At 42.7% G+C, this 19,013-nt stretch overlaps 2 protein-coding genes across 3 annotated transcripts in view; one reads left to right on the forward strand and one right to left on the reverse strand.

Moving 5' to 3' along the window:
* Window positions 1–8,564, forward strand: part of LAMC2 (laminin subunit gamma 2) — a 59,573-nt gene extending 51,009 nt beyond the window's left edge. Inside the window, exons 17-23 of the mRNA XM_005540191.5 lie at window positions 162–306; window positions 1,054–1,206; window positions 2,003–2,117; window positions 3,060–3,259; window positions 3,744–3,902; window positions 3,996–4,095; window positions 6,826–8,564. Of these exons, the coding sequence (XP_005540248.3) occupies window positions 162–306; window positions 1,054–1,206; window positions 2,003–2,117; window positions 3,060–3,259; window positions 3,744–3,902; window positions 3,996–4,095; window positions 6,826–7,079 (1,126 nt within the window). The 3' untranslated portion in view covers window positions 7,080–8,564. The remainder of the gene's footprint in view (window positions 1–161; window positions 307–1,053; window positions 1,207–2,002; window positions 2,118–3,059; window positions 3,260–3,743; window positions 3,903–3,995; window positions 4,096–6,825) is intronic.
* A 3,642-nt stretch (window positions 8,565–12,206) lies between these two features.
* Window positions 12,207–19,013, reverse strand: part of NMNAT2 (nicotinamide nucleotide adenylyltransferase 2) — a 174,707-nt gene continuing 167,900 nt past the window's right edge. For both annotated transcript variants that reach the window (XM_005540192.5, XM_074029970.1), the window contains exon 11: window positions 12,207–16,690. In XM_005540192.5, the coding sequence (XP_005540249.1) occupies window positions 16,588–16,690 (103 nt within the window). In that variant the 3' untranslated portion in view covers window positions 12,207–16,587. The remainder of the gene's footprint in view (window positions 16,691–19,013) is intronic.

The following is a 19,013-nucleotide window of genomic DNA, read 5'->3' on the forward strand; positions in this document are numbered from 1 at the left end:
TTGCTTGAGCGTGGGAGGATGAGGCTGCAGTGAGCTGTGATCATGCCACTGCACTCCAGCCTGGACAACAGAGTGAAACCCTGTCTCAAAAAAAAAAAAAAAAGAATTCTCAAAGTCCTCTTTTTGTTACTGCGCCCTTCCCACCCCACCCCCAATACCAGATTGGAGAAAACCAAGTCCCTGGCCCAGCAGTTGACAAGGGAGGCCACTCAAGCGGAAACTGAAGCAGATAGGTCTTATCAGCACAGTCTCCGCCTCCTGGATTCAGTGTCTCAGCTTCAGGGAGTCAATGATCAGACCTTTCAGGTGAGGGCATCTGGCCTGTGTGCTTGACATACAGGAGGGCCATAAATACTTTCTTCTCTGGGGGTGCCATAATATTGTTCAACCATTCAGTTTTTTCTCCATGTTGACCATTTCTGTTTTAGAGTGGGAAGAGTATTTAGCCCTCTTAATTATCCATTTCCTTGTTCTTAAACCCCAATCCTAGTCTCAGGAAAGGCTTTGACCCATACTAAACCTATTACTGGATAAAAGTTTTATGTATCTTCCTTAGTTGTGGGGACTGTTGAAATCTGTGGGAAATTTTTATAAAGTTTTTTGTTTACACTTGAGTCCAACCTATAGTATATCTCTATGTATAGCCACTCGGAGATGACTTGTTCTCAAAAGTTTTGCATTGTTTCTGCCATCAGTTCCCTTAACAATTCCACACTTACTCGATTAAGAAAATTTTGTTTACTACCTACAGAAAAAAAAATTCACAATTCCCATGGATATATGCTCCCATGAATATATAAACTAATATGTAAAAATTTAAAAAATAAAAAAGAACAGACACAAAGCCTGTTTGACATTGAGGGGACCTGCTGCCTTGCTTTCATGGGGCATACTGACTCATTTCTGTTAGGTTTGGGGCCTGGATGGCTAGTGACTATTTTCTTGGCTTCTTAAGGCAGTTGCTATTTTCAAACAATGGTGTCAGGTCCTAACAAAGCTGGTGTGGTAACTGGTAAGCAGAAGTCAGACTCCTTGGTTTCTTTGGGCTCACAGGTGGAAGAAGCAAAGAGGATCAAACAAAAAGCTGATTCACTCTCAAGCCTGGTGACCAGGCATATGGATGAGTTCAAACGTGCACAAAAGAATCTGGGAGACTGGAAAGAAGAAACACAGCAGCTCTTACAGAATGGAAAGAATGGGAGAGAAGTATTACTTTGTTAATTCATTAACTCAATAAACATGTATTGAATGCCTACCATATGAATACATATGGCAAGAAGAATAATCAAAAGCTCTCTGACCAGGCACGGTGGTTCATCCCTATAATCCCAGCACTTTTAGAGGCCAAGCCGGGAGGATCACTTGAACTCAGGAGTTTGAGACCAGCGTAGGCAGCATAGTGAGGCCCCTATCTCTACAAAAAATAAAAAATAAAAAAATAGCTGGGCATGATGACACATGCCTATAGTCCCAGCTACTTGAGAGGCTGAGGTGAGAGGATCGCTTGAGCTCAGGAATTCGAGTGAGCCACGATTACATCACTGTACTCCAGCCTGGGTGACAGAGCAAGACCTTGTTTCTGGAAAAATCAACAATGAAGGCACTGCTTATGGAAGAAGTAACAGTTGCAGAGATCTTGGTGTGATTAGCTCAGCTCCACCCAGTGAGTCAGCCCTCAAACCTAGGAATAGGACCTAGGCCTCTTGGGTCTAATTTTGGTCTAGCTCAGTCTACTACTTGACTTCAGGAAATATTTAGAGTTAAAACTATGATTTATAAAACCGTTCCTGTCCCTGATGGTGGACTAGAGTTTGACCATTCTCTATATGGAATGTGTCGTGGACTTATAAAGTTTGCTTTGTCCCAGATTGTAGAGGGGTTTGCTACAGCACCCCTAGACTCTGCAGTGAATCACAACAATCTGCTGTCATGAAATGTGTCAGAGTGATTTTGCCAGCAGGAATGTACTTCCTCTAATCTTGTTCTGTCTGCCTTTTTATAGAAATCAGATCAGCTGCTTTCCCGTGCCAATCTTGCTAAAAGCAGAGCACAAGAAGCACTAAGTATGGGCAATGCCACTTTTTATGAAGTTGAGAGCATCCTTAAAAACCTCAGAGGTTAGTACTTCATGGTTCAGGTCACTTGAGTATTTTAAGGGTATAGCCATGACTGATTTCCTTTGAATTCTCGTATATCTCTCAAAGTGGCAGGTATATTGGGATCCTTAGTAAATATCTTTCTAAATAAAATATTAATACATTAATATTTAATGTAGTAGTAATAATAGAGCTAGATGTCAGAAGCCTTGAGTTCTGATTTCTGCTGGGCCACCTGACCAGGCCAGACTAGCTGTGTGACCATAGGCAAGTCACGTAACCTTTCCAGAACCTAATATCTTCCTCTTTAGAGACAAGGTTAAACTATGTGATCTCTAAAGTCCCTCACAGATGCAACATACTACTACTGTACAGACATTTTTCCTTTTCCTCTGTAGTCTGGTTGGTTCCAGTATAGAACTGATATGTTTCTTTGTGGTGATAACAGAGCAACCTTTGTCACTGCATCTAGATCCCAGGAGATTTGGATTTGTGCCTTGCAGATTTCATTAAAATGTCAGGCTTCTTCAGTAAAGCACAAAAGAGAAACACTCCTAAAATTTTGAAATTTTTTTCATGGAAAGTACTTCTCTATCCATTCAAACCCAAACCCAATTCTTATCATTGGAGCTTAGGGCTTAAAGCTCTGGCTTGATGCTTTGGGCTTCAAAGATTCTACCTGCTTCTGATCCACTCTGCAGTTTCTATACTCTTGCAGTGCTGTGGAACTTGGGCTGATTTTCGGTTTCTCTAAGCAACACAATAATTATAACCCCTCCAATGCATCTTTTAAGATGCTTTCTCTTAGATAAGAAAGTTAATTCCAGCTGCAACTTCCCACACCCTCACCCCCAGTCAGTAATAACACTCTTTCAGGAATTTTTCTTTACAACATCAGCCCCTTTCACTCATTTGTAAGTTTGCTTTCATCTTCATGGCAGTTTTTTCTTTTCTTCATTTCAGAGTTTGACCTGCAGGTGGACAACAGAAAAGCAGAAGCTGAAGAAGCCATGAAGAGACTCTCCTACATCAGCCAGAAGGTTTCAGATGCCAGTGACAAGACCCAGCAAGCAGAAAGAGCCCTGGGGAGTGCTGCTGCTGACGCACAGAGGGCAAAGAATGGGGCCAGGGAGGCCCTGAAGATCTCCAGTGAGATTGAACAGGTAAAAGAGAAATCAACATGTGTGTTGGTACCAGTAGCACCAAACACAAGGGTGGTGTGGAGGGAAAGAGAGCATTGAGCTTATTTTAACCTCTGAGGCTCAGAGCCCTGTTGTGGTCCATGGCAGCCCCAGATTAAAAGACTATGACAGCAAAGAGGCATGACAGAGAATGATGTGTTTTTGGTCCTCTGGGTTTTCCCAAATGGTTCCTATCTCTTGTTCAACATTTGGTGAGCGTTGAGTTGAGAGGGAAGCAGTGTCTTGCCACTGACCTTCCTAGTCCCTAAAAACATACCCCCAAATTAGCTTGTTTGAGGCAAAGCTTGGCAAAGGGTGTGTCCCTAAGTCTGATTCTCTCATTATTCATCTAACTTACTCCATCAGGGCCTGGCTGCAGCTGTATTTTTTCTACGGTTGTCTTTGGGATGCTTTTGTACCTCACCTCTATCTCTCCTTCCGTCCCTGGCTCCTTTTCTTCTCCCAGGAGATTGGGAGTCTGAACTTGGAAGCCAATGTGACAGCAGATGGAGCCTTGGCCATGGAAAAGGGACTGGCCTCTCTTAAGAGTGAGATGAGGGAAGTGGAAGGAGAGCTGGAAAGGAAGGAGCTGGAGTTTGACACGAATATGGATGCAGTACAGATGGTGAGTTCCTGTTGCTTTCAACAGGAGATCCCTTTCAACTTGCCAACATGGAAAATACCTTTTCAAGGCTGGTTTGTGCTTATTTGTCCACAGGTGATTACAGAAGCCCAGAGGGTTGACACCAGAGCCAAGAACACTGGGGTTACAATCCAAGACACACTCAACACATTGGATGGCCTCCTGTATCTGATGGGTATGTGAAGTACCCACATTCTCCAGGGCTTTGCTCCAGAACACTTGCTATACCTAGCCCCAGTGAAGGGAAATCTCAGCTTTCCTTAAGAATATCAGTAAATGTGCTTTGTTTCCAGGCCCAGATACTTTGGGCAGGTTCCCTTACATTTATTGGACCCTGTTTTACCATTGCTGAGATGGGTCACTGAACACCTATTGCACTTGTGGGTAAAGGTCTGTGGGCCAAAGAACTGGGTGTATACAAGCAACTTCACAGAACACGAGACAGCTTGGGAATCCTGCTTAGGAGTCTGGCCTGGACCCTGAGAAGCCAGTGGACAGTTTTAAGCAGAGGAATAACATCACCACTGTATAAGATCCCTAGGGCAGCCAAGTGGAGAAAAGCTTGAAGGGGGGTTAGAGAGAAGGCAGGTTGAGACCACTTAAGATATTGTTGAAATAATTGAGGAGAGAAATGACAGGAGCCTGCTCTAAGGCAGTAGAATGGTGGCTGGGAAGATGTGAAGGAAGATTCTGCCAGTCTGTGAAGTCAAGAATCACTTGCCGGCTGGGTGTGGTGGCTCACACCTGTAATCCTAGCACTTTGGGAGACTGAAGCGGGTGGATCACCTGAGGTGAGGAGTTCAAGACCATCCTGGCCAACATGGTGAAACCCTGTCTCTACTAAAAGTACAAAAATTAGCCAGATGTGGTCATGGGTGCCTGTAATCCCAGCTACTCGGGAGGCTGAGGCAGGAGAATCACTTGAACCCGGGAGGCAGAGGTTGCAGTGAGCCAAGATTGTACCACTGCACTCCAGCCTAGGGGACAGAGCAAGACTGTCTCAAAAAAAAAAAAAGGAAAAAAAAAAAAAAAAAAAAGACTCGCTTGCCAATTTTACATTTGTTCCTTCCCAAACCAAAGTTATACCTTGATGTAACCAGTGGGAGGAATTTGAGCTGCTCGGGTAAATAACCCAGAAGAAATGTGGTGAGAGTAGGCCTGTGAGATAATTTTAGGAAGATCTGATGGCATGGTGTGGAAGAAAATCATATTTCCTTACAGAATCACTCCCAGAAGAAAACTTATTTTGGTTAAATTTCTGGATTTAGATAGAGCTGATATCAAACCCTTACTTGGACTGTTTTATCAAGCTTGGACTGCAGCAGATGTGGAACTAGGGATTCGTCACAGATTCCAGTAACATTTAGGAAAAGGTTTGGCTCTGCTATTCCAGTTCAGTAGAACACGTTTAAAACTGGATTTTTCTGTAGGGTGTCATCATCACCCTTAGAGACCAATATCATCTGTGTTGTTAGAGTCTTGGGTCTGCTTTGTGATCCAATGAGCCTACAACAGTAAAATGCCCTCAAAGGATTGAGAAGAAAAAAAAAAAAAAAAACCAAAAACCTCCCCAATTGAAACTTTAGCAGGGTTGTTTAGTGTTCTTAAAAAAAAAAGGCAATGAAACTAATGAGACCTGTAAAGAGAATACAAGAGAGTAGGGACAGCAGGGTAGATGGAAGCTATTAAACATTTACTATGTGTCAGGTACCATGCCAGATGTTTTCATGGTGTAATATCATTTGTCTTGTAAAAGTCCTCTATGGTGGGTTTTATCATTTTTATTATTTTATTTCATGAAGGACTGAACTGAGGCTCAGAGGTTAATAATGCCCCACAGGTCACATAGTAAATTGTAGAGGCAGGATCCAAACTGAGATATTTTTGCCTCCAATGCTTGTGTTCTTTTCTAGTAACTCGTGCCACCTTCCCATAGACAAGGTTATCTTGTTCCCAAGCTTACTTAACTTCCTCTGCATGTCAGAAAATCCTAAATTCCTAAATTCTCTCTAGCCCCAAGTGAAAGATCCATTTGGATCAACATTTTTGTTACAGTGTTGTTTCTACTCTGTGTGCTCTCTTAAGTCCTGGAGCAATAAGAGATTGATTGTTCTAGGTATAATAAACTCATGCAGTCAAATACTATCACTTCAGCTCAGATACGTGAGGCAACTTGACCTTGAGTTCGAATTGACCAAGGGCCACTCAAACCTATTTGAACTAAATGGGTCTGGCCAGGTGCCCTTCATACTGACGTTAGTTTTAAATGGTCTATGGGTAACACATACCTGAACGAATGTGATTTTATTTTAAATTGGAAATAAAATAACATCTAATCAGATGACTGCTGTTTCAGGCCAGAATGATGTCTGACATCAATTTCTAGCAGCTGGAATCCATTCCCCAAATGGCAAAGCATACCTTGGCCTCTTTAACCCTGAAGCTCAGCCAGTTTCTAAAGGTCTTCTAATAGAAAACAGCAAGATATTTCTTAAGAGTGGTTTGGAAAGCATAATTTGGAGTTGATTCTAATCCTAGCAGTGACCTATGTTAGGCAAAGGGCTTGGATAGTGCTCAGTCCCCTATGACCTTCAGTCCTCTTTTTTTTTTCCCAGAGCATTAACTACTGACCCTAACACGAAAGGAAAACTCCAGACATCATGTTGCTGAACTAGATAGCTCAGAGTCTCGAATAGGGTTGTTCATAGTCCAGTAGCTAGGCTAGCCTTCTCAGAACTCTTTCTAGATGATTTCTAATTTAAAATAAGCTTTAAAATTCATGGTATACTATTTGCTATAGGCAAGTGGAAACGGGAATTAGTTATGGGTATAGAAAGGCACTCATGTTCAAGGAAATCTAACTACAGGTTTTCTATGTTAACTCATGTCTCATTCCTTGAAATAGACCAGCCTGTCAGTGTAGATGAAGAGGGGCTGATCTTATTGGAGCAGAAGCTTTCCCGAGCCAAGAACCAGATCAACAGCCAACTGCGGCCCATGATGTCAGAGCTGGAAGAGAGGGCACGTCGGCAGAGGGGCCACCTCCATTTGCTGGAGACAAGCATAGATGGGATTCTGGCTGATGTGAAGAACTTAGAGAACATTAGGGACAACCTGCCCCCAGGCTGCTACAATACCCCGGTTCTTGAGCAACAGTGAAGCTGCCATAAAGATTTCTCAACTGAGGTTCTTGGGATACAGATCTCAGGGCTCAGGACCATGTCATATGGGTGGGTGGGATGGGAACATTTGAACATGTTTAATGAGTATGCTCGTCAACTGACCTGACCCCATTCCTGATCCCGTGGCCAGGTTGTTGTCTTATTGCACCATACTCTTTGCTTCCTGATGCTGGGCAATGAGGCAGATAGCACTGGGTGTGAGATTGACCAAGGATCTGGACCCCAAAGAATAGACTGGATGGAAGGACAAACTGCACAGGCAGATGCTTGCCTCAGAATAGTCATAAATGGAGTCCTGGAATTTGGACAAGTGCTGTTGGGTTACAGTCAACTTATTCTTTGAGTAATGTGACTAAAGGAAAAAACTTTGACTTTGCCCAGGCATAAAATTCTTCCTAATGTCAGAACAGAGTGCAACCCAGTCACACTGTGGCCAGTAAAATACTAATGCCTCATATTGTCCACTGCAAGCTTCTTGCTGATCAGAGTTCCTCCTACTTACCACCCAGCATGTGAACATGTTCTCCACTTTCAAGCTGGAGGAAGTGAGCAGTGTTGGAGTGAGGACCTGTAAGGCAGGCCCATTTGGAGCAATCGTGCTTGCTGGTGCCTGCCACCTTTAAGTTCTGGACCCGGGCATGACATCCTTTCTTTTAATAATGCCGTGGCAACTTAGAGATTATTAAAGTGTTTCCTACCAGCAAAGCAAATGTTAGAAAGGCATTTATGTTTTCAGTTTAAGAGTGATAGAAAAGTGTGGCTTGGGCATTGAAAGAGGTAAAATTCTCTAGATGTCTTAGTCATAATTCAATCCTACTTTTCAAACACCAAAAATGATAAGCATCAATGTATTTTATCTTATTTTCTCAATCTCCCCTCTCTTTCCTCCACCCATAACAAGAGAATGTTCCTAATCACACTTCGACTGGGTCACATCCATCCCTCCATTCATCCTTCCATCCATCCTTCCATCCATTACCTCCATCCATCCTTCCAACTTATATTTATTGAGTACCTACTGTGTGCCAGGAGCTGGTGGTACAGTGTTGACATAGTCTCTGCCCTCATAGAGTTGATTGTCTAGTGAGGAAGACAAGCATTTTTAAAAAATAAATTGAAACTTACAAACCTTGTTTGTCACAAGTGGTGTTTATTGCAATAACTGCTTGGTTTGCAACCTCTTTGCTCAACAGAACATATGTTGCAAGACCCTCCCATGGGGGCACTTGAGTTTTGGCAAAGCTGAGAGAGCTCTGGGTTGTGCACATTTCTTTGCATTCCAACTGTCACTCTGCGCCTTTCTACAACTGATTGCAACAGACTCTTGAGTCATGATAACTCCAGTGGGAATTGCTGGAGAAACCAGAGGCATTTCCATCTCGGCTGGGAAGACTATGGTGCTGCCTTGCTTCTGTATTTCCTTGGATTTTCCTGAAAGTGTTTTTCAATAAAGAACAATTGCTAGATGCCTGGGGTCAGTTTCTGATTTACTAAACTCTAAGCCTATCACGGTACCAAAGCAATGGAAATGAAAATGCCACAGACATGGCAATAGGTCCTAGAGTTAGCATCTTCAGTTCCCACTTCTGAGCATCTTACTTTGCTCTTTCCAACCATAAGGGATTGATGATGCTGTCAATGAGATTTTTATGAGGTTTAACTGATGCTGTCTCCTAAGCATAAAGCTTTATTTCTAGAACAACTCAAGCTGGGTGGAGGGGGGTGGTATAGTTAATATTCTTATCTTTTTCATCAGCTATAAAATGCAGGTTGTGGTGCATATGTCATGCTTTTTAAGAAGTTAAAGTGTACTAAATTAAGGTTATGAATTGGCCATCTACATAAGCGACTGAGGAAAGAATCCTGCTTGTGTCCATTGACCCCCAAATTCTGATAGGTCTGGTCACTTTGCTTTACCTTCTGTGAAAATGAATTTGTAATCCTGTCTTGGCATACCCAATTACACATTCTACAGATCTCTTGCTATAATAAACAACCAGTGCCCAGACTCCACAGTCATTTCAGAGGCCCTGCCATTTACAACATGTGACTTCTGAGGTTGCCTGGGGGATGGAGGGTTATGGCCATTCCAGCAGGTTGTCACCAGCTGATGGAAAGGGAAAAGAACATGGAGTAAGGAGACACAGGAAGGCCAAGCTTAGGAGGGCCTCACATGCCATGGTCCAAAACCCATGAAAACAATCACATCTACCCCGCAAAGGGGTCTGGAAGATGTAGTCCTTTGTTGGAAGCCACTTCTCAGTGACAATTCTACATTATGAAAGGAGAAAATGCATTGTCGGTGATTGGCTGTCTCTTCCAAGTGTAAGATTAGACAGTATGTGTTGTGGGAAACTTGGTGAGGGATCCCATTAGTTAATAACCATGATATGTGTAATCATATAAGGATTCCTCAATGGAATAGATTGTTTTAAAAGTCATAAGAGGCTGGGCGCGGTGGCTCACGCCTGTAATGCCAGCACTTTTGGAGGCCGAGGCGGGCAGATCACGACATCAAGAGATTGAGACCATCCTGGCTAACACAGTGAAATCCCGTCTCTACCAAAAATACAAAAAATTAGCCGGACGTGGTGGCGGGCACTTGTAGTCCCAGCTACTTGGGAGGCTGAGTCAGGAGAATGGTGTGAACCTGGGAGGCAAAGCTTGCAGTGAGCCGAGATCGTGCCATTGCACTCAAGCCTGGGTGACAGAGCGAGACTCCGTCTCAAAAAAAAAAAAAAAAAAAAAAAAAAAAAAATTTGTAAAGCTGTCTGACTGTCTTCCCTGACAAATGGGAAATGATACCTGAGTAGAGATGGGGAATAGAAAAATGACTTATGGGACTTCCCTTGGTGTACAAATAATTCTCTCATTTCTAAGGACCTGAAAAGTTATCCGTAAGAAGAGAGAAGGGGATGTGGCTTCCCCAGCACCTAGACTCATGTTGTCAGTCCTTAACCTGACCCTGCCAAGATAAGGAAGCTTTCCTTCTGATTTTTCATCATTATTAGTAGTTCATAGTGAAAGCTTTCTTGAACTTCTCCTCTGAGAGTTTCTGGTTAATTATGCTGTTGGTAAGCTATTACACACGTCATCTACTTTAACTCTTAGGGACCTCTCTTTGGAGAGAGGGGTGGACGTGAAACTGCCCATAGACTATAACTTCTTAGCAGATGTATTTCTGGTCTTCTCCGAGGATGTGGTTTCTTTTCAGTACTCTCCAGTACTTCTCTCAGCCTCTTGGGAAGCTGGAGAAAAGGACAAGAAAATGCTTAGTAATATTCAGTGTTTTGAACAAGTCTCAAGGACCAGGAATATGTTTTTTTTTTTTTTTGAAACGGAGTCTCGCTCTGTCACCCAGGCTGGAGTGCAGTGGCCGGATCTCAGCTCACTGCAAGCTCCGCCTCCCGGGTTCACGCCATTCTCCTGCCTCAGCCTCCCAAGTAGCTGGGACTACAGGCGCCCGCCACCTCGCCCGGCTAGTTTTTTGTATTTTTTAGTAGAGACGGGGTTTCACCGTGTTAACCAGGATGGTCTCGATCTCCCGACCTCGTGATCCGCCCGTCTCGGCCTCCCAAAGTGCTGGGATTACAGGCTTGAGCCACCGCGCCCGGCAGGAATATGTTTATTGTGTCTTCTTTTAATGTTTTGCATGGCAATGGGAAGGTTATGGATTCTTGCTGTGGTTCAATTTTCCACCTGGAGAACATAGGTTAGAATTTTTCTCTCCTTTCTTCATACTATTGGCTACATGGAACTTTCTAGGAAATCCGAAGATCTAAAGCTTACATATAGGTCATAAGGGAAGAAATGTGTATGTGCACATATGTTAATTCATATTTAGTATATATATTTTATAAGTTAGCAAATTAAACCAGTGTTTATATTTCACTTTAAATGAGCTCTTGGCTGAAAGCGGTGGCTCATGGCCGTAATCCCAGCACTTTGGGAGACCAAGGCAGGTGGATCACCTGAGGTCAGGAGTTTGAGACCAGCCTGGCCAACACGGCAAAATTCTGTCTCCACTAAAAATACAAAAATTAGCTTGGTGTGGTGGCAGGCACCTGTAATCCCAGTCACTCTAGAGACTGAGGCAGGAGACTCACTTGAACCCAGGAGGCTGATGTTGCAGTGAACTGAGATTGCGCCATTGCACTCCAGCATGGGCGACAAAAGCGAAACTGTGTTTCAAAACAAAACAAAACAAAACAAAAACAAAACTCAAAGCAAATAAATGAGCTTTCATCATTATGTTCTCTCAGGACAAGGAAAAAAAAAGGCAGTGTTTAGCTTTGTGAACAAAATAGCAAATGTAAACACAAGTGATCAATTTACAAACATATCAAGCATCATTACGATGTGCCACGAAACCCACACAGATGCATACAAAGCTGCCACATCTCAATTTTAAGCCAAAAATAAAAGATAAAAGAAAAAAATACTAAGAACCCCAAAAACCAAATGATTCGTTTAAAAAATTAATCTGATAAACAAATGGCTAACCCTTCAGTGAACTAGCCTAACAGGGAATTACTGTTTCACCTTCTGAATCATATCTGATAATTAGCTAATGGCAATCACCATTCACACCTAACCCAATACAGGACTGAAGGTGAAATAAGAACTGATAATCACAGCAGGATTGAACAGTTAACAAATTATTCATTTTTGCTTGTTTACATTGCCAAAGCAAATTACGAGTTTAACAAGTTCTGTTTTAGTTAAGATCTTTCAGGCTAAAAAGTTGTTCAAATTTTTCGTTTTCACAAATATAATTTTATTTCATAAAGTACTAATTTCATTGAGGAGCCAAAGTTAACCAACACTGGACTATGCAGATTATCAAGATCTAAGATTTAATGTTTTAAAACTAAGAAAATGGAGACACAATTTACAAATTTGCTAATTATTCTTCCCTTTATCATCCTTGGATGTGGCTGTACATACTTTTATATTACACATGTGGCATCAGCTGAACCAGGCAGGAAACTGCTTGTTCTACATACATTTTTACAACTGTTGTCTCCTGTCAAGTAAGATTATGAAGAAAAAGTGATTAATGCTGCAACTCACAGAGAAGGTTCTTGAGCAAGACACAAGACTCTTGTAGCATTGTCTTATTTATTAACATAATTGAAACATTTTGCATAAAACTCTTGCCCATGACTATTCTAGCAACAAAATCGTACTCAAAATATTTCACTGTGAAATGGTATTGCAACTTGAATATCATTTTTTATTAATGAATTGATTCCATAAAGCAAATCTTACTCTTAAAATGGCAGATTATGTGATCAAAAAGTGATTCAAAAAAAGCTTCCCCCTCCCCATGCCAACCCTCAAGACCATGTGGATCCAGCTGAATCCTCAGCCCTGGGACTAGACTAAGGTCGAGGGAAAGAGCCGTTACTCATTCCTAACCAGAACAGGCTAATAGGACACTCCAAACTCACACTACAAAGAGACCACATGAACAGTCGAGTGTGCTGGGCAGCTATAAGATGGTGCAGACTGGATGAATCTGGCAGAGCATATTCATCGCCATTACTACAATGCTATTCTTAAGGTGTCCTAATTGTATGAGCTACAAAATCGGTCCCTGTTTCCATTCTTCCCATCTCACCTGTTGGCCCTTCTGCAGTAGGTAGCCTTAGGAGAGATCCTGAGCTTTTCATATTCTTCCGTTTTATTTTTGCATTACTGTTTGGATGAGTAAAATGTAATGACATGCTTCTCTCTCTTAGTCCTCTAAAAGAGTGTGTGTGTATGTGTGTGTGTGTGTGTGTGTGTGTGTGTGTGTATCAGTTTGGGGAGAGTAGAATTGGGTTGTTAAGTAAAAGTTGTTTCTCCCTATAATTCTCTGCCTTTTGCTGTAGTTCAATTATTGAGTCTCACTTTCTATTTAATTTGAACAGCAAGTTCTTTAATTCTTTCTGAGAAGCTGGAGCTTGAAACTAGAGAACATTGTTGAAAGGCTGGCCAAGCTAAGACAGGAAGAACGGTGTCTCTAGAAGCTCTAGCTTTGGGTTTCAGGCACTTCAGTAAGAGACTTTTCCCCCTTGTTCCTATGTACATTCAAGGAAAATGAAAGCAAGAAGGCTCTAGAGGCTACCTGGGGTTGGGGATGTGTGACTGAGGTACCCACTAGCAGCACAGCTCTCCGGGAGGACCATTCCTTAAGGACAGAGTTATTGACAAAAATTCCTTCTGCCTGTTCTTACATCAGCCACTTTCAGAAAAATGGGAGGGATATTTTTTTGCTGGTGGGCAGGAAACAAAGCTCCAGACCCCTCTGGACATGATTGTTCCAGTCCATGCCTTTCTCACAACCTCTGAGCCATGCTAGTCTTGGATTGGCCTTGCAGGAAGGAGCAGGACCCCAGAGGCAAAGTCGGGGCCCAGAGGTTATCCTTTTGGCACCTGGGGCACCACTTCAGATTCTGAATCATCTTTCTGGTATTGGCTGTGGGTCACGGTCACAATGTCCTGTCCTGGATTCAGTTGTGCTGTGACCTTTCCCTAGCAAATGAAAGGGGGCATGTGTGTGTGTGTGTGTGTGTGTGTGTGTGTGTGTGTGTGTGTGTGTGTTGGGGAGGGGGGGCGGGGTGGTGATGGGAATGGACGATTCTATCCAAAAGAAGATTCACTTTCTTTTTATATTAAATAGGAAACCTGTTTTTAGTACAGCACCTGTAATCCACAAAGATAAGATCTGCCCCACTTCATTCCTAGAAATCTACTTCTATGGCACCTGTTCTTTGTCTTCATTCATCTCACTTTCCCTCCCCACTCCCACATGCCTTCTGCCTGTATGCAGAGAGTGCAGAGCCAGCTTCATTCCTTCTCGTGGGCTGTAGACCAAATGGGGCTTGACCACAGCAGAGTAACAGAGAGGACCAAAGAAAAAGAAATCGAGTCTTCCTCAGGTCTGCTCATGTGGGTCCCATAAAGTCTACCCATAACTCCAAGTCCTTAAACAAGCCATGTTTCCCAGGAAATTCAGGCACCTGTTTTCCTTTGTTTCATTTCCTGGCTTATGACTGTCCTGCCTGGACAAAGGCTGTTCCAGATTTCGCTCTCCAGCAGTAGCATCATCCTGAGCACTCTCTGCGTCTCCCTTCACCTTCCCCAAAGCAATTCTTTCTTGGATTCATGGAGTCCGTTTCTGGGATTTCTTCCAAGTTGTTGAGATCTCTTTCTAAAGGAAACCTAACAGTGGCCTTCCTTACTATCACACCCTACCCTGGGACTGGTGTTACCATCCTCTGTGTGGGGAGCACCTGGGACTGACATAATTTAAAAGAAATATGCCAGGGTAAGGCTTGGGAAGTGTAGAAATCACATGGGTACCTGGTCAGCAACATGAGGAAATGGAGGGTGTGGTGTGACGGCCTAGGGGTCAGGGAAACAATGTCTTCTTGTCAGGCTTTACACCTGCTGGCTGACCTGGACCAGCCATTTAATCCCATGGGCCTCTGCTCCCTCACCTTTTAAAGGAAAGTGTTGGATCAACTGAACTCTAAAGTGTTTTTCAGTTTATTACTTCATGATCCCTAGTCAAACACTGATACTCAAAAATAGGATTTTCCTTCCTTCCTCTTAAGATTATTTTAAAAAATCCAAGAAGAATAACAGACTCTCTGGATGCTGCTCTACCATGTTCTTCTGTTCCTTTTCCCACAACTGAAGGATGTTGCAGATGTGAAATGTGTGGTAAAGAACATTGTCTTTGCTTTCAGGTCCCACATGGCCCCTCCTGGCCATAATTGGTACTAGATTTTGATAGAAGTATCCTAATACTCAGGGACTATTTCTCAAAGACCAGAATCCCAAGAGCCAGAGACTGGATGAGAGACAAAAAGCATAAGAGAGCAGTTTCCTTATGGCTCTCCAAGCAGGACATGCATGAGACCCTAGTAACCAGAAGGAAAGCTGGCAAAACTGTCTGCATGAGCAGAGAGGAAAGTAGAAAATTAGAGAAAAAAGGAGTGAAACAACTTAGTGGCTCCTGAGCCCTCCCAGATCTCCCTTCTGGGAACCCCCTCCCCTGTTAGGGAGATTTTCTCAGACAGTTCCTGCTGCTTCCGGGCTCTGCAGGGGCTAGAACCAACCACAGAAACAAGGCCAAGGCACTGCCTCTCAAGAAGGAACTGACCTCAGGCACTGTCTGAGTTACCTCAGCTAGAGAGGGTGAAAATAATCAGTTATTATCAGGGCAACAAATTGCTTTCTCCTAGTTCATCCTGGACTTACAATATGAAAGAGACATTTCCCGGCCCAACAGACAATACATAATTCCAATTAGCAAAGACCTCCAGGACTGAGTGGACTCCTAGTGTTGTTTTGTATAGTTTTGCTTTTTTAAAGACACGACTGCCTGATCTGGATCTAGTCCTGCTTATGTGATTCTTCTCAGATGCAGGAATGTGTCTAAGCATGGCCTCCAAAGGTCCCTTGGAAATCCCTGGCTGGTAGGGAACCTGCACTGTGCCATCAGCTACAGCCCACATAAGTAAATGAACAGATGCCACCAGGAAATGAGGATGGACTGGCTCTGTGTGATCATAAGCTCAGAGCAACAGGGAAATGATCATTTGAAACTAAGAAAACAGATTCAAATTATTCTGAGAAAACCGACTATCCCCAGACTTGCGTCCCAGGTTTCAGAAGCTGAAAATCTCACTCCTGATCAAAGGTTGCTGCTGCTGCTGCTACTGCTATATGTGTGTGTGTGTGTGCATACGCAAGTGCGCACGCGTGTGTGTGTGTGTGTGCGTGGTGCTGGAGAAGTGGAGGTTGCTTGGCCTTCTCTACTGGGTGTGGCCCTGATGCACTCACTGAGTGCTGAGGCTGGCTACAGTGTCCTATCAGAGGGGAAGTAATACCACAGGAGCACATCAAGACTACAAACATAAAGAACCATGGACACTGATTTCATCCAAGTTCTACAGGGAGTGAACAAAGAAAAATAAATAAACAAAAGAAAGAAAAGAAAAACAGCCCTTTGTAGTAAAGGGCATGCTGGGAAGGCGAGAGCCAGAGCTGCCTCCCCAGAACATGCTGGGAGGAGAGGCACCAGAGCCACCTCTCTAGAGCATGCTGGGAGGAGGGGCACCAGAGCCGCCTCCCCAGAGCATGCTGGGAGGATGGGCACCAGAGCCGCCTCTCTAGAGCGTGCTGGGAGACGGACACCAGTACATCTCCAAGGACTGCACTTCCCCCGACTCCCACCCCATTCCCTCACCCACCCCCAACCCGGAGACTAGAGGAAAGTCTGTCCAAAGATGACTGTGGAATAGGGAATGCCATGGTTCTCTGCAGGTCCCCCACACTATGGGGGGTTAAGTCAGCAAATAGGGAAAACAGTCAAGACGAGGAGATTGAAAAACAGAGAGGCAGGAGAGAAACAGGGGGCTGACAAAGATGGAGGGGCCATTGTGTTGCTGGAGGACGAGGGGACAGTGGAGCTGAGCGCTGTGTAGCTGCTAGCCGGAGGCATTGATGTACAGCTGGCTTTTAAGGATGTAGTCGATGACCGGCTGGGACAGGTAATCCACAACATGGCCATCCCCATGCTGCAGGGCCAGCCTGTACAAGAAGAGATGACAATCAGATGGACGTCCACACCCAAAGCAAGCCAGGAGGACTGACATGCCCCATGTCTCCCCAACACCCCATTTCTAGCCTTTTCTCAGGTTGAGTAAATGGTTCTGTATTAGGAAAAGCCCTCTTGCCTCCACAACTCCTTCCCTACCTTGGTGACATCATTCATTGTGGTTCTGCCACTTCCTAGGCGAGAGGCCTTGGGAAAGTTATTTAAGCCCTTGTGTTCTTCAGCTTTTTTCCTCTAAAATGAGGGTAATATCTGGGCCCCTCTCATTTAGTTATTCAAAGGATTAAATGAGTCATTATGCAAAGCACTTAGAAGAGCACCAGACACACAGCGGGCATCTAATGTATTCACTATTCTTTTTTCTCAAATAAATTGTATTGTGTATATTTAAGTCATACAATCTGATGTTGTAAGATAGACATGTATTATCATCATATAATATAGTATATACTATCTATGTTATATTACATATTTATTATATATATTTTATAATTTTTATATTATACTATATTATTTATATAATAGTGTTAATATTATATTATATTATTTACATAACAGTGTTAATATTATATTATTTATATAATATAGTTTAATAGTTACAGTAGTGGAACAATATTAATATATCCATCATCTCACTCAGATACATATTTGTTCTTGTGGCGAGAATAGCTATAATCTACTAATTTAGCAAAAATCCTAAATATAATACACTATATTAGCTGTCATCCTCATGTCACACATTAGATCTTTCAACTTGTTTGTCTTACATATTTGCTACCTTGTATCCTTTGATCAATATCTCCCCACTTTCTGCCCTCCACACTTGACCCTGATAATCATGTTTTATTCTCTATCTGTATGTTTAAGATTCCACATATATTCCTACATATTTGCTACTTTGTATCCTTTGACCTATATCTCTCCACTTTCTGCCCTCCACACTTGACCTTGGTAATCATTGTTTTATTCTCTACCTCTATATTTAAGATTCCACATATAAGTGAAATCATGCAATATTTTTCTTTCTGTGTCTGGCTGATATCACTTGGCAGAATGTCTTCCAGGTCTAGCCAAGTTGTGGCAAGTGGTAGGATCTTCTTTTTTAAGTCGAATAATATTCCACTTCCGTGTGTGTGTGTGTGTGTGTGTGAACACATTTTCTTTATCTATTCATCCATTGATGGACATCTAGGTTGTTTCCATATCTTGGCTACTGTGAATAATGCCACAATAAACTTGGAAATGCAGGTATCTTTACAAGGTGGTGATTTCATTTCCTTTGGGTGTATACCCAGAAGAAGGATTGCTGGGTCATATGGCAGTTCCATTTTTAATCTCTTTAGGAACCTCTATACTGTTTTCTATAATAGTTGTACCAATCTACATTCCCACCAACAGTTTACAAGGGTTCCCTTTCTCCACACCCTCATCAACATTTGTTGTCTCTTGTCTTTTTGATAATAGCTATTCTAATAGGTGTGATGTAGAATCTCATAGTGCCTTTAATTTGTATTTCCCTGGTGATTAGTGATGTTGAACATCTTTTTATGCACCTGTTAGCAATTTTTATGTCATCTCTGGAGAGATGTCTACTCAAATCCTCTGGTGGTTTTTTGTTTGTTTGTTTGTTTTGAGAGAGACAGGGTCTTACTCTGTTGCCCAGGCTGGAGTGCAGTAGTGCAGTTATGTCTCACTGGAGCCTCAAACTCCTGGGCTCAAGCAATTCTCCTGCCTCAGCCTCTCAAGCAGCTAGGACTTCAGGCACATGCTACCATGCCTGGCTAATATTTTTTTTTGTTTTTTTTTTGGTTTTTTTGGTGGCAACGGGTAAGGATAGAGACAGGGTCTCACTGTGTCTGGAACTCCCGGCCTCAAGCAATCTTTCTACCTCAGCCACCTAGTATGCTGGGATTATAGGTATGAGCCATCACACCCTGACCCTTTGCCCAGTTTTTAGTTGAGTAATATGTTTTCTTGCTATTTTGAGTTGTGTAAGTTCTTTATAAATCTTGGATATTAATCCCTATCTGATATATGATTTGAAAATATTTGATTGTTTCCTTGCTGTACAGAAGCTTTTTAGTTTGAAGTCTTATTTATGTTTTTACTTGCTTTTGTAGCCTGTGTTTTCGGTGTGGCATCCAAGACACAATTGCCAAGACCAATGTCAAGGAGATTTTCCCCTATGTTTTCTTCTGTTTTTTTGTTTTTTTTTTCCCTCAGGTCTTACGCTTAGGTCCTTTATCCATTTTGAGCTGATTTTTGTGGCTGGTGTAAGATAAGGTCCAATTTCATTAT

Source organism: Macaca fascicularis, chromosome 1 (genome assembly GCF_037993035.2).
Source record: "Macaca fascicularis isolate 582-1 chromosome 1, T2T-MFA8v1.1".
NCBI classification, from domain to species: domain Eukaryota; kingdom Metazoa; phylum Chordata; class Mammalia; order Primates; family Cercopithecidae; genus Macaca; species Macaca fascicularis.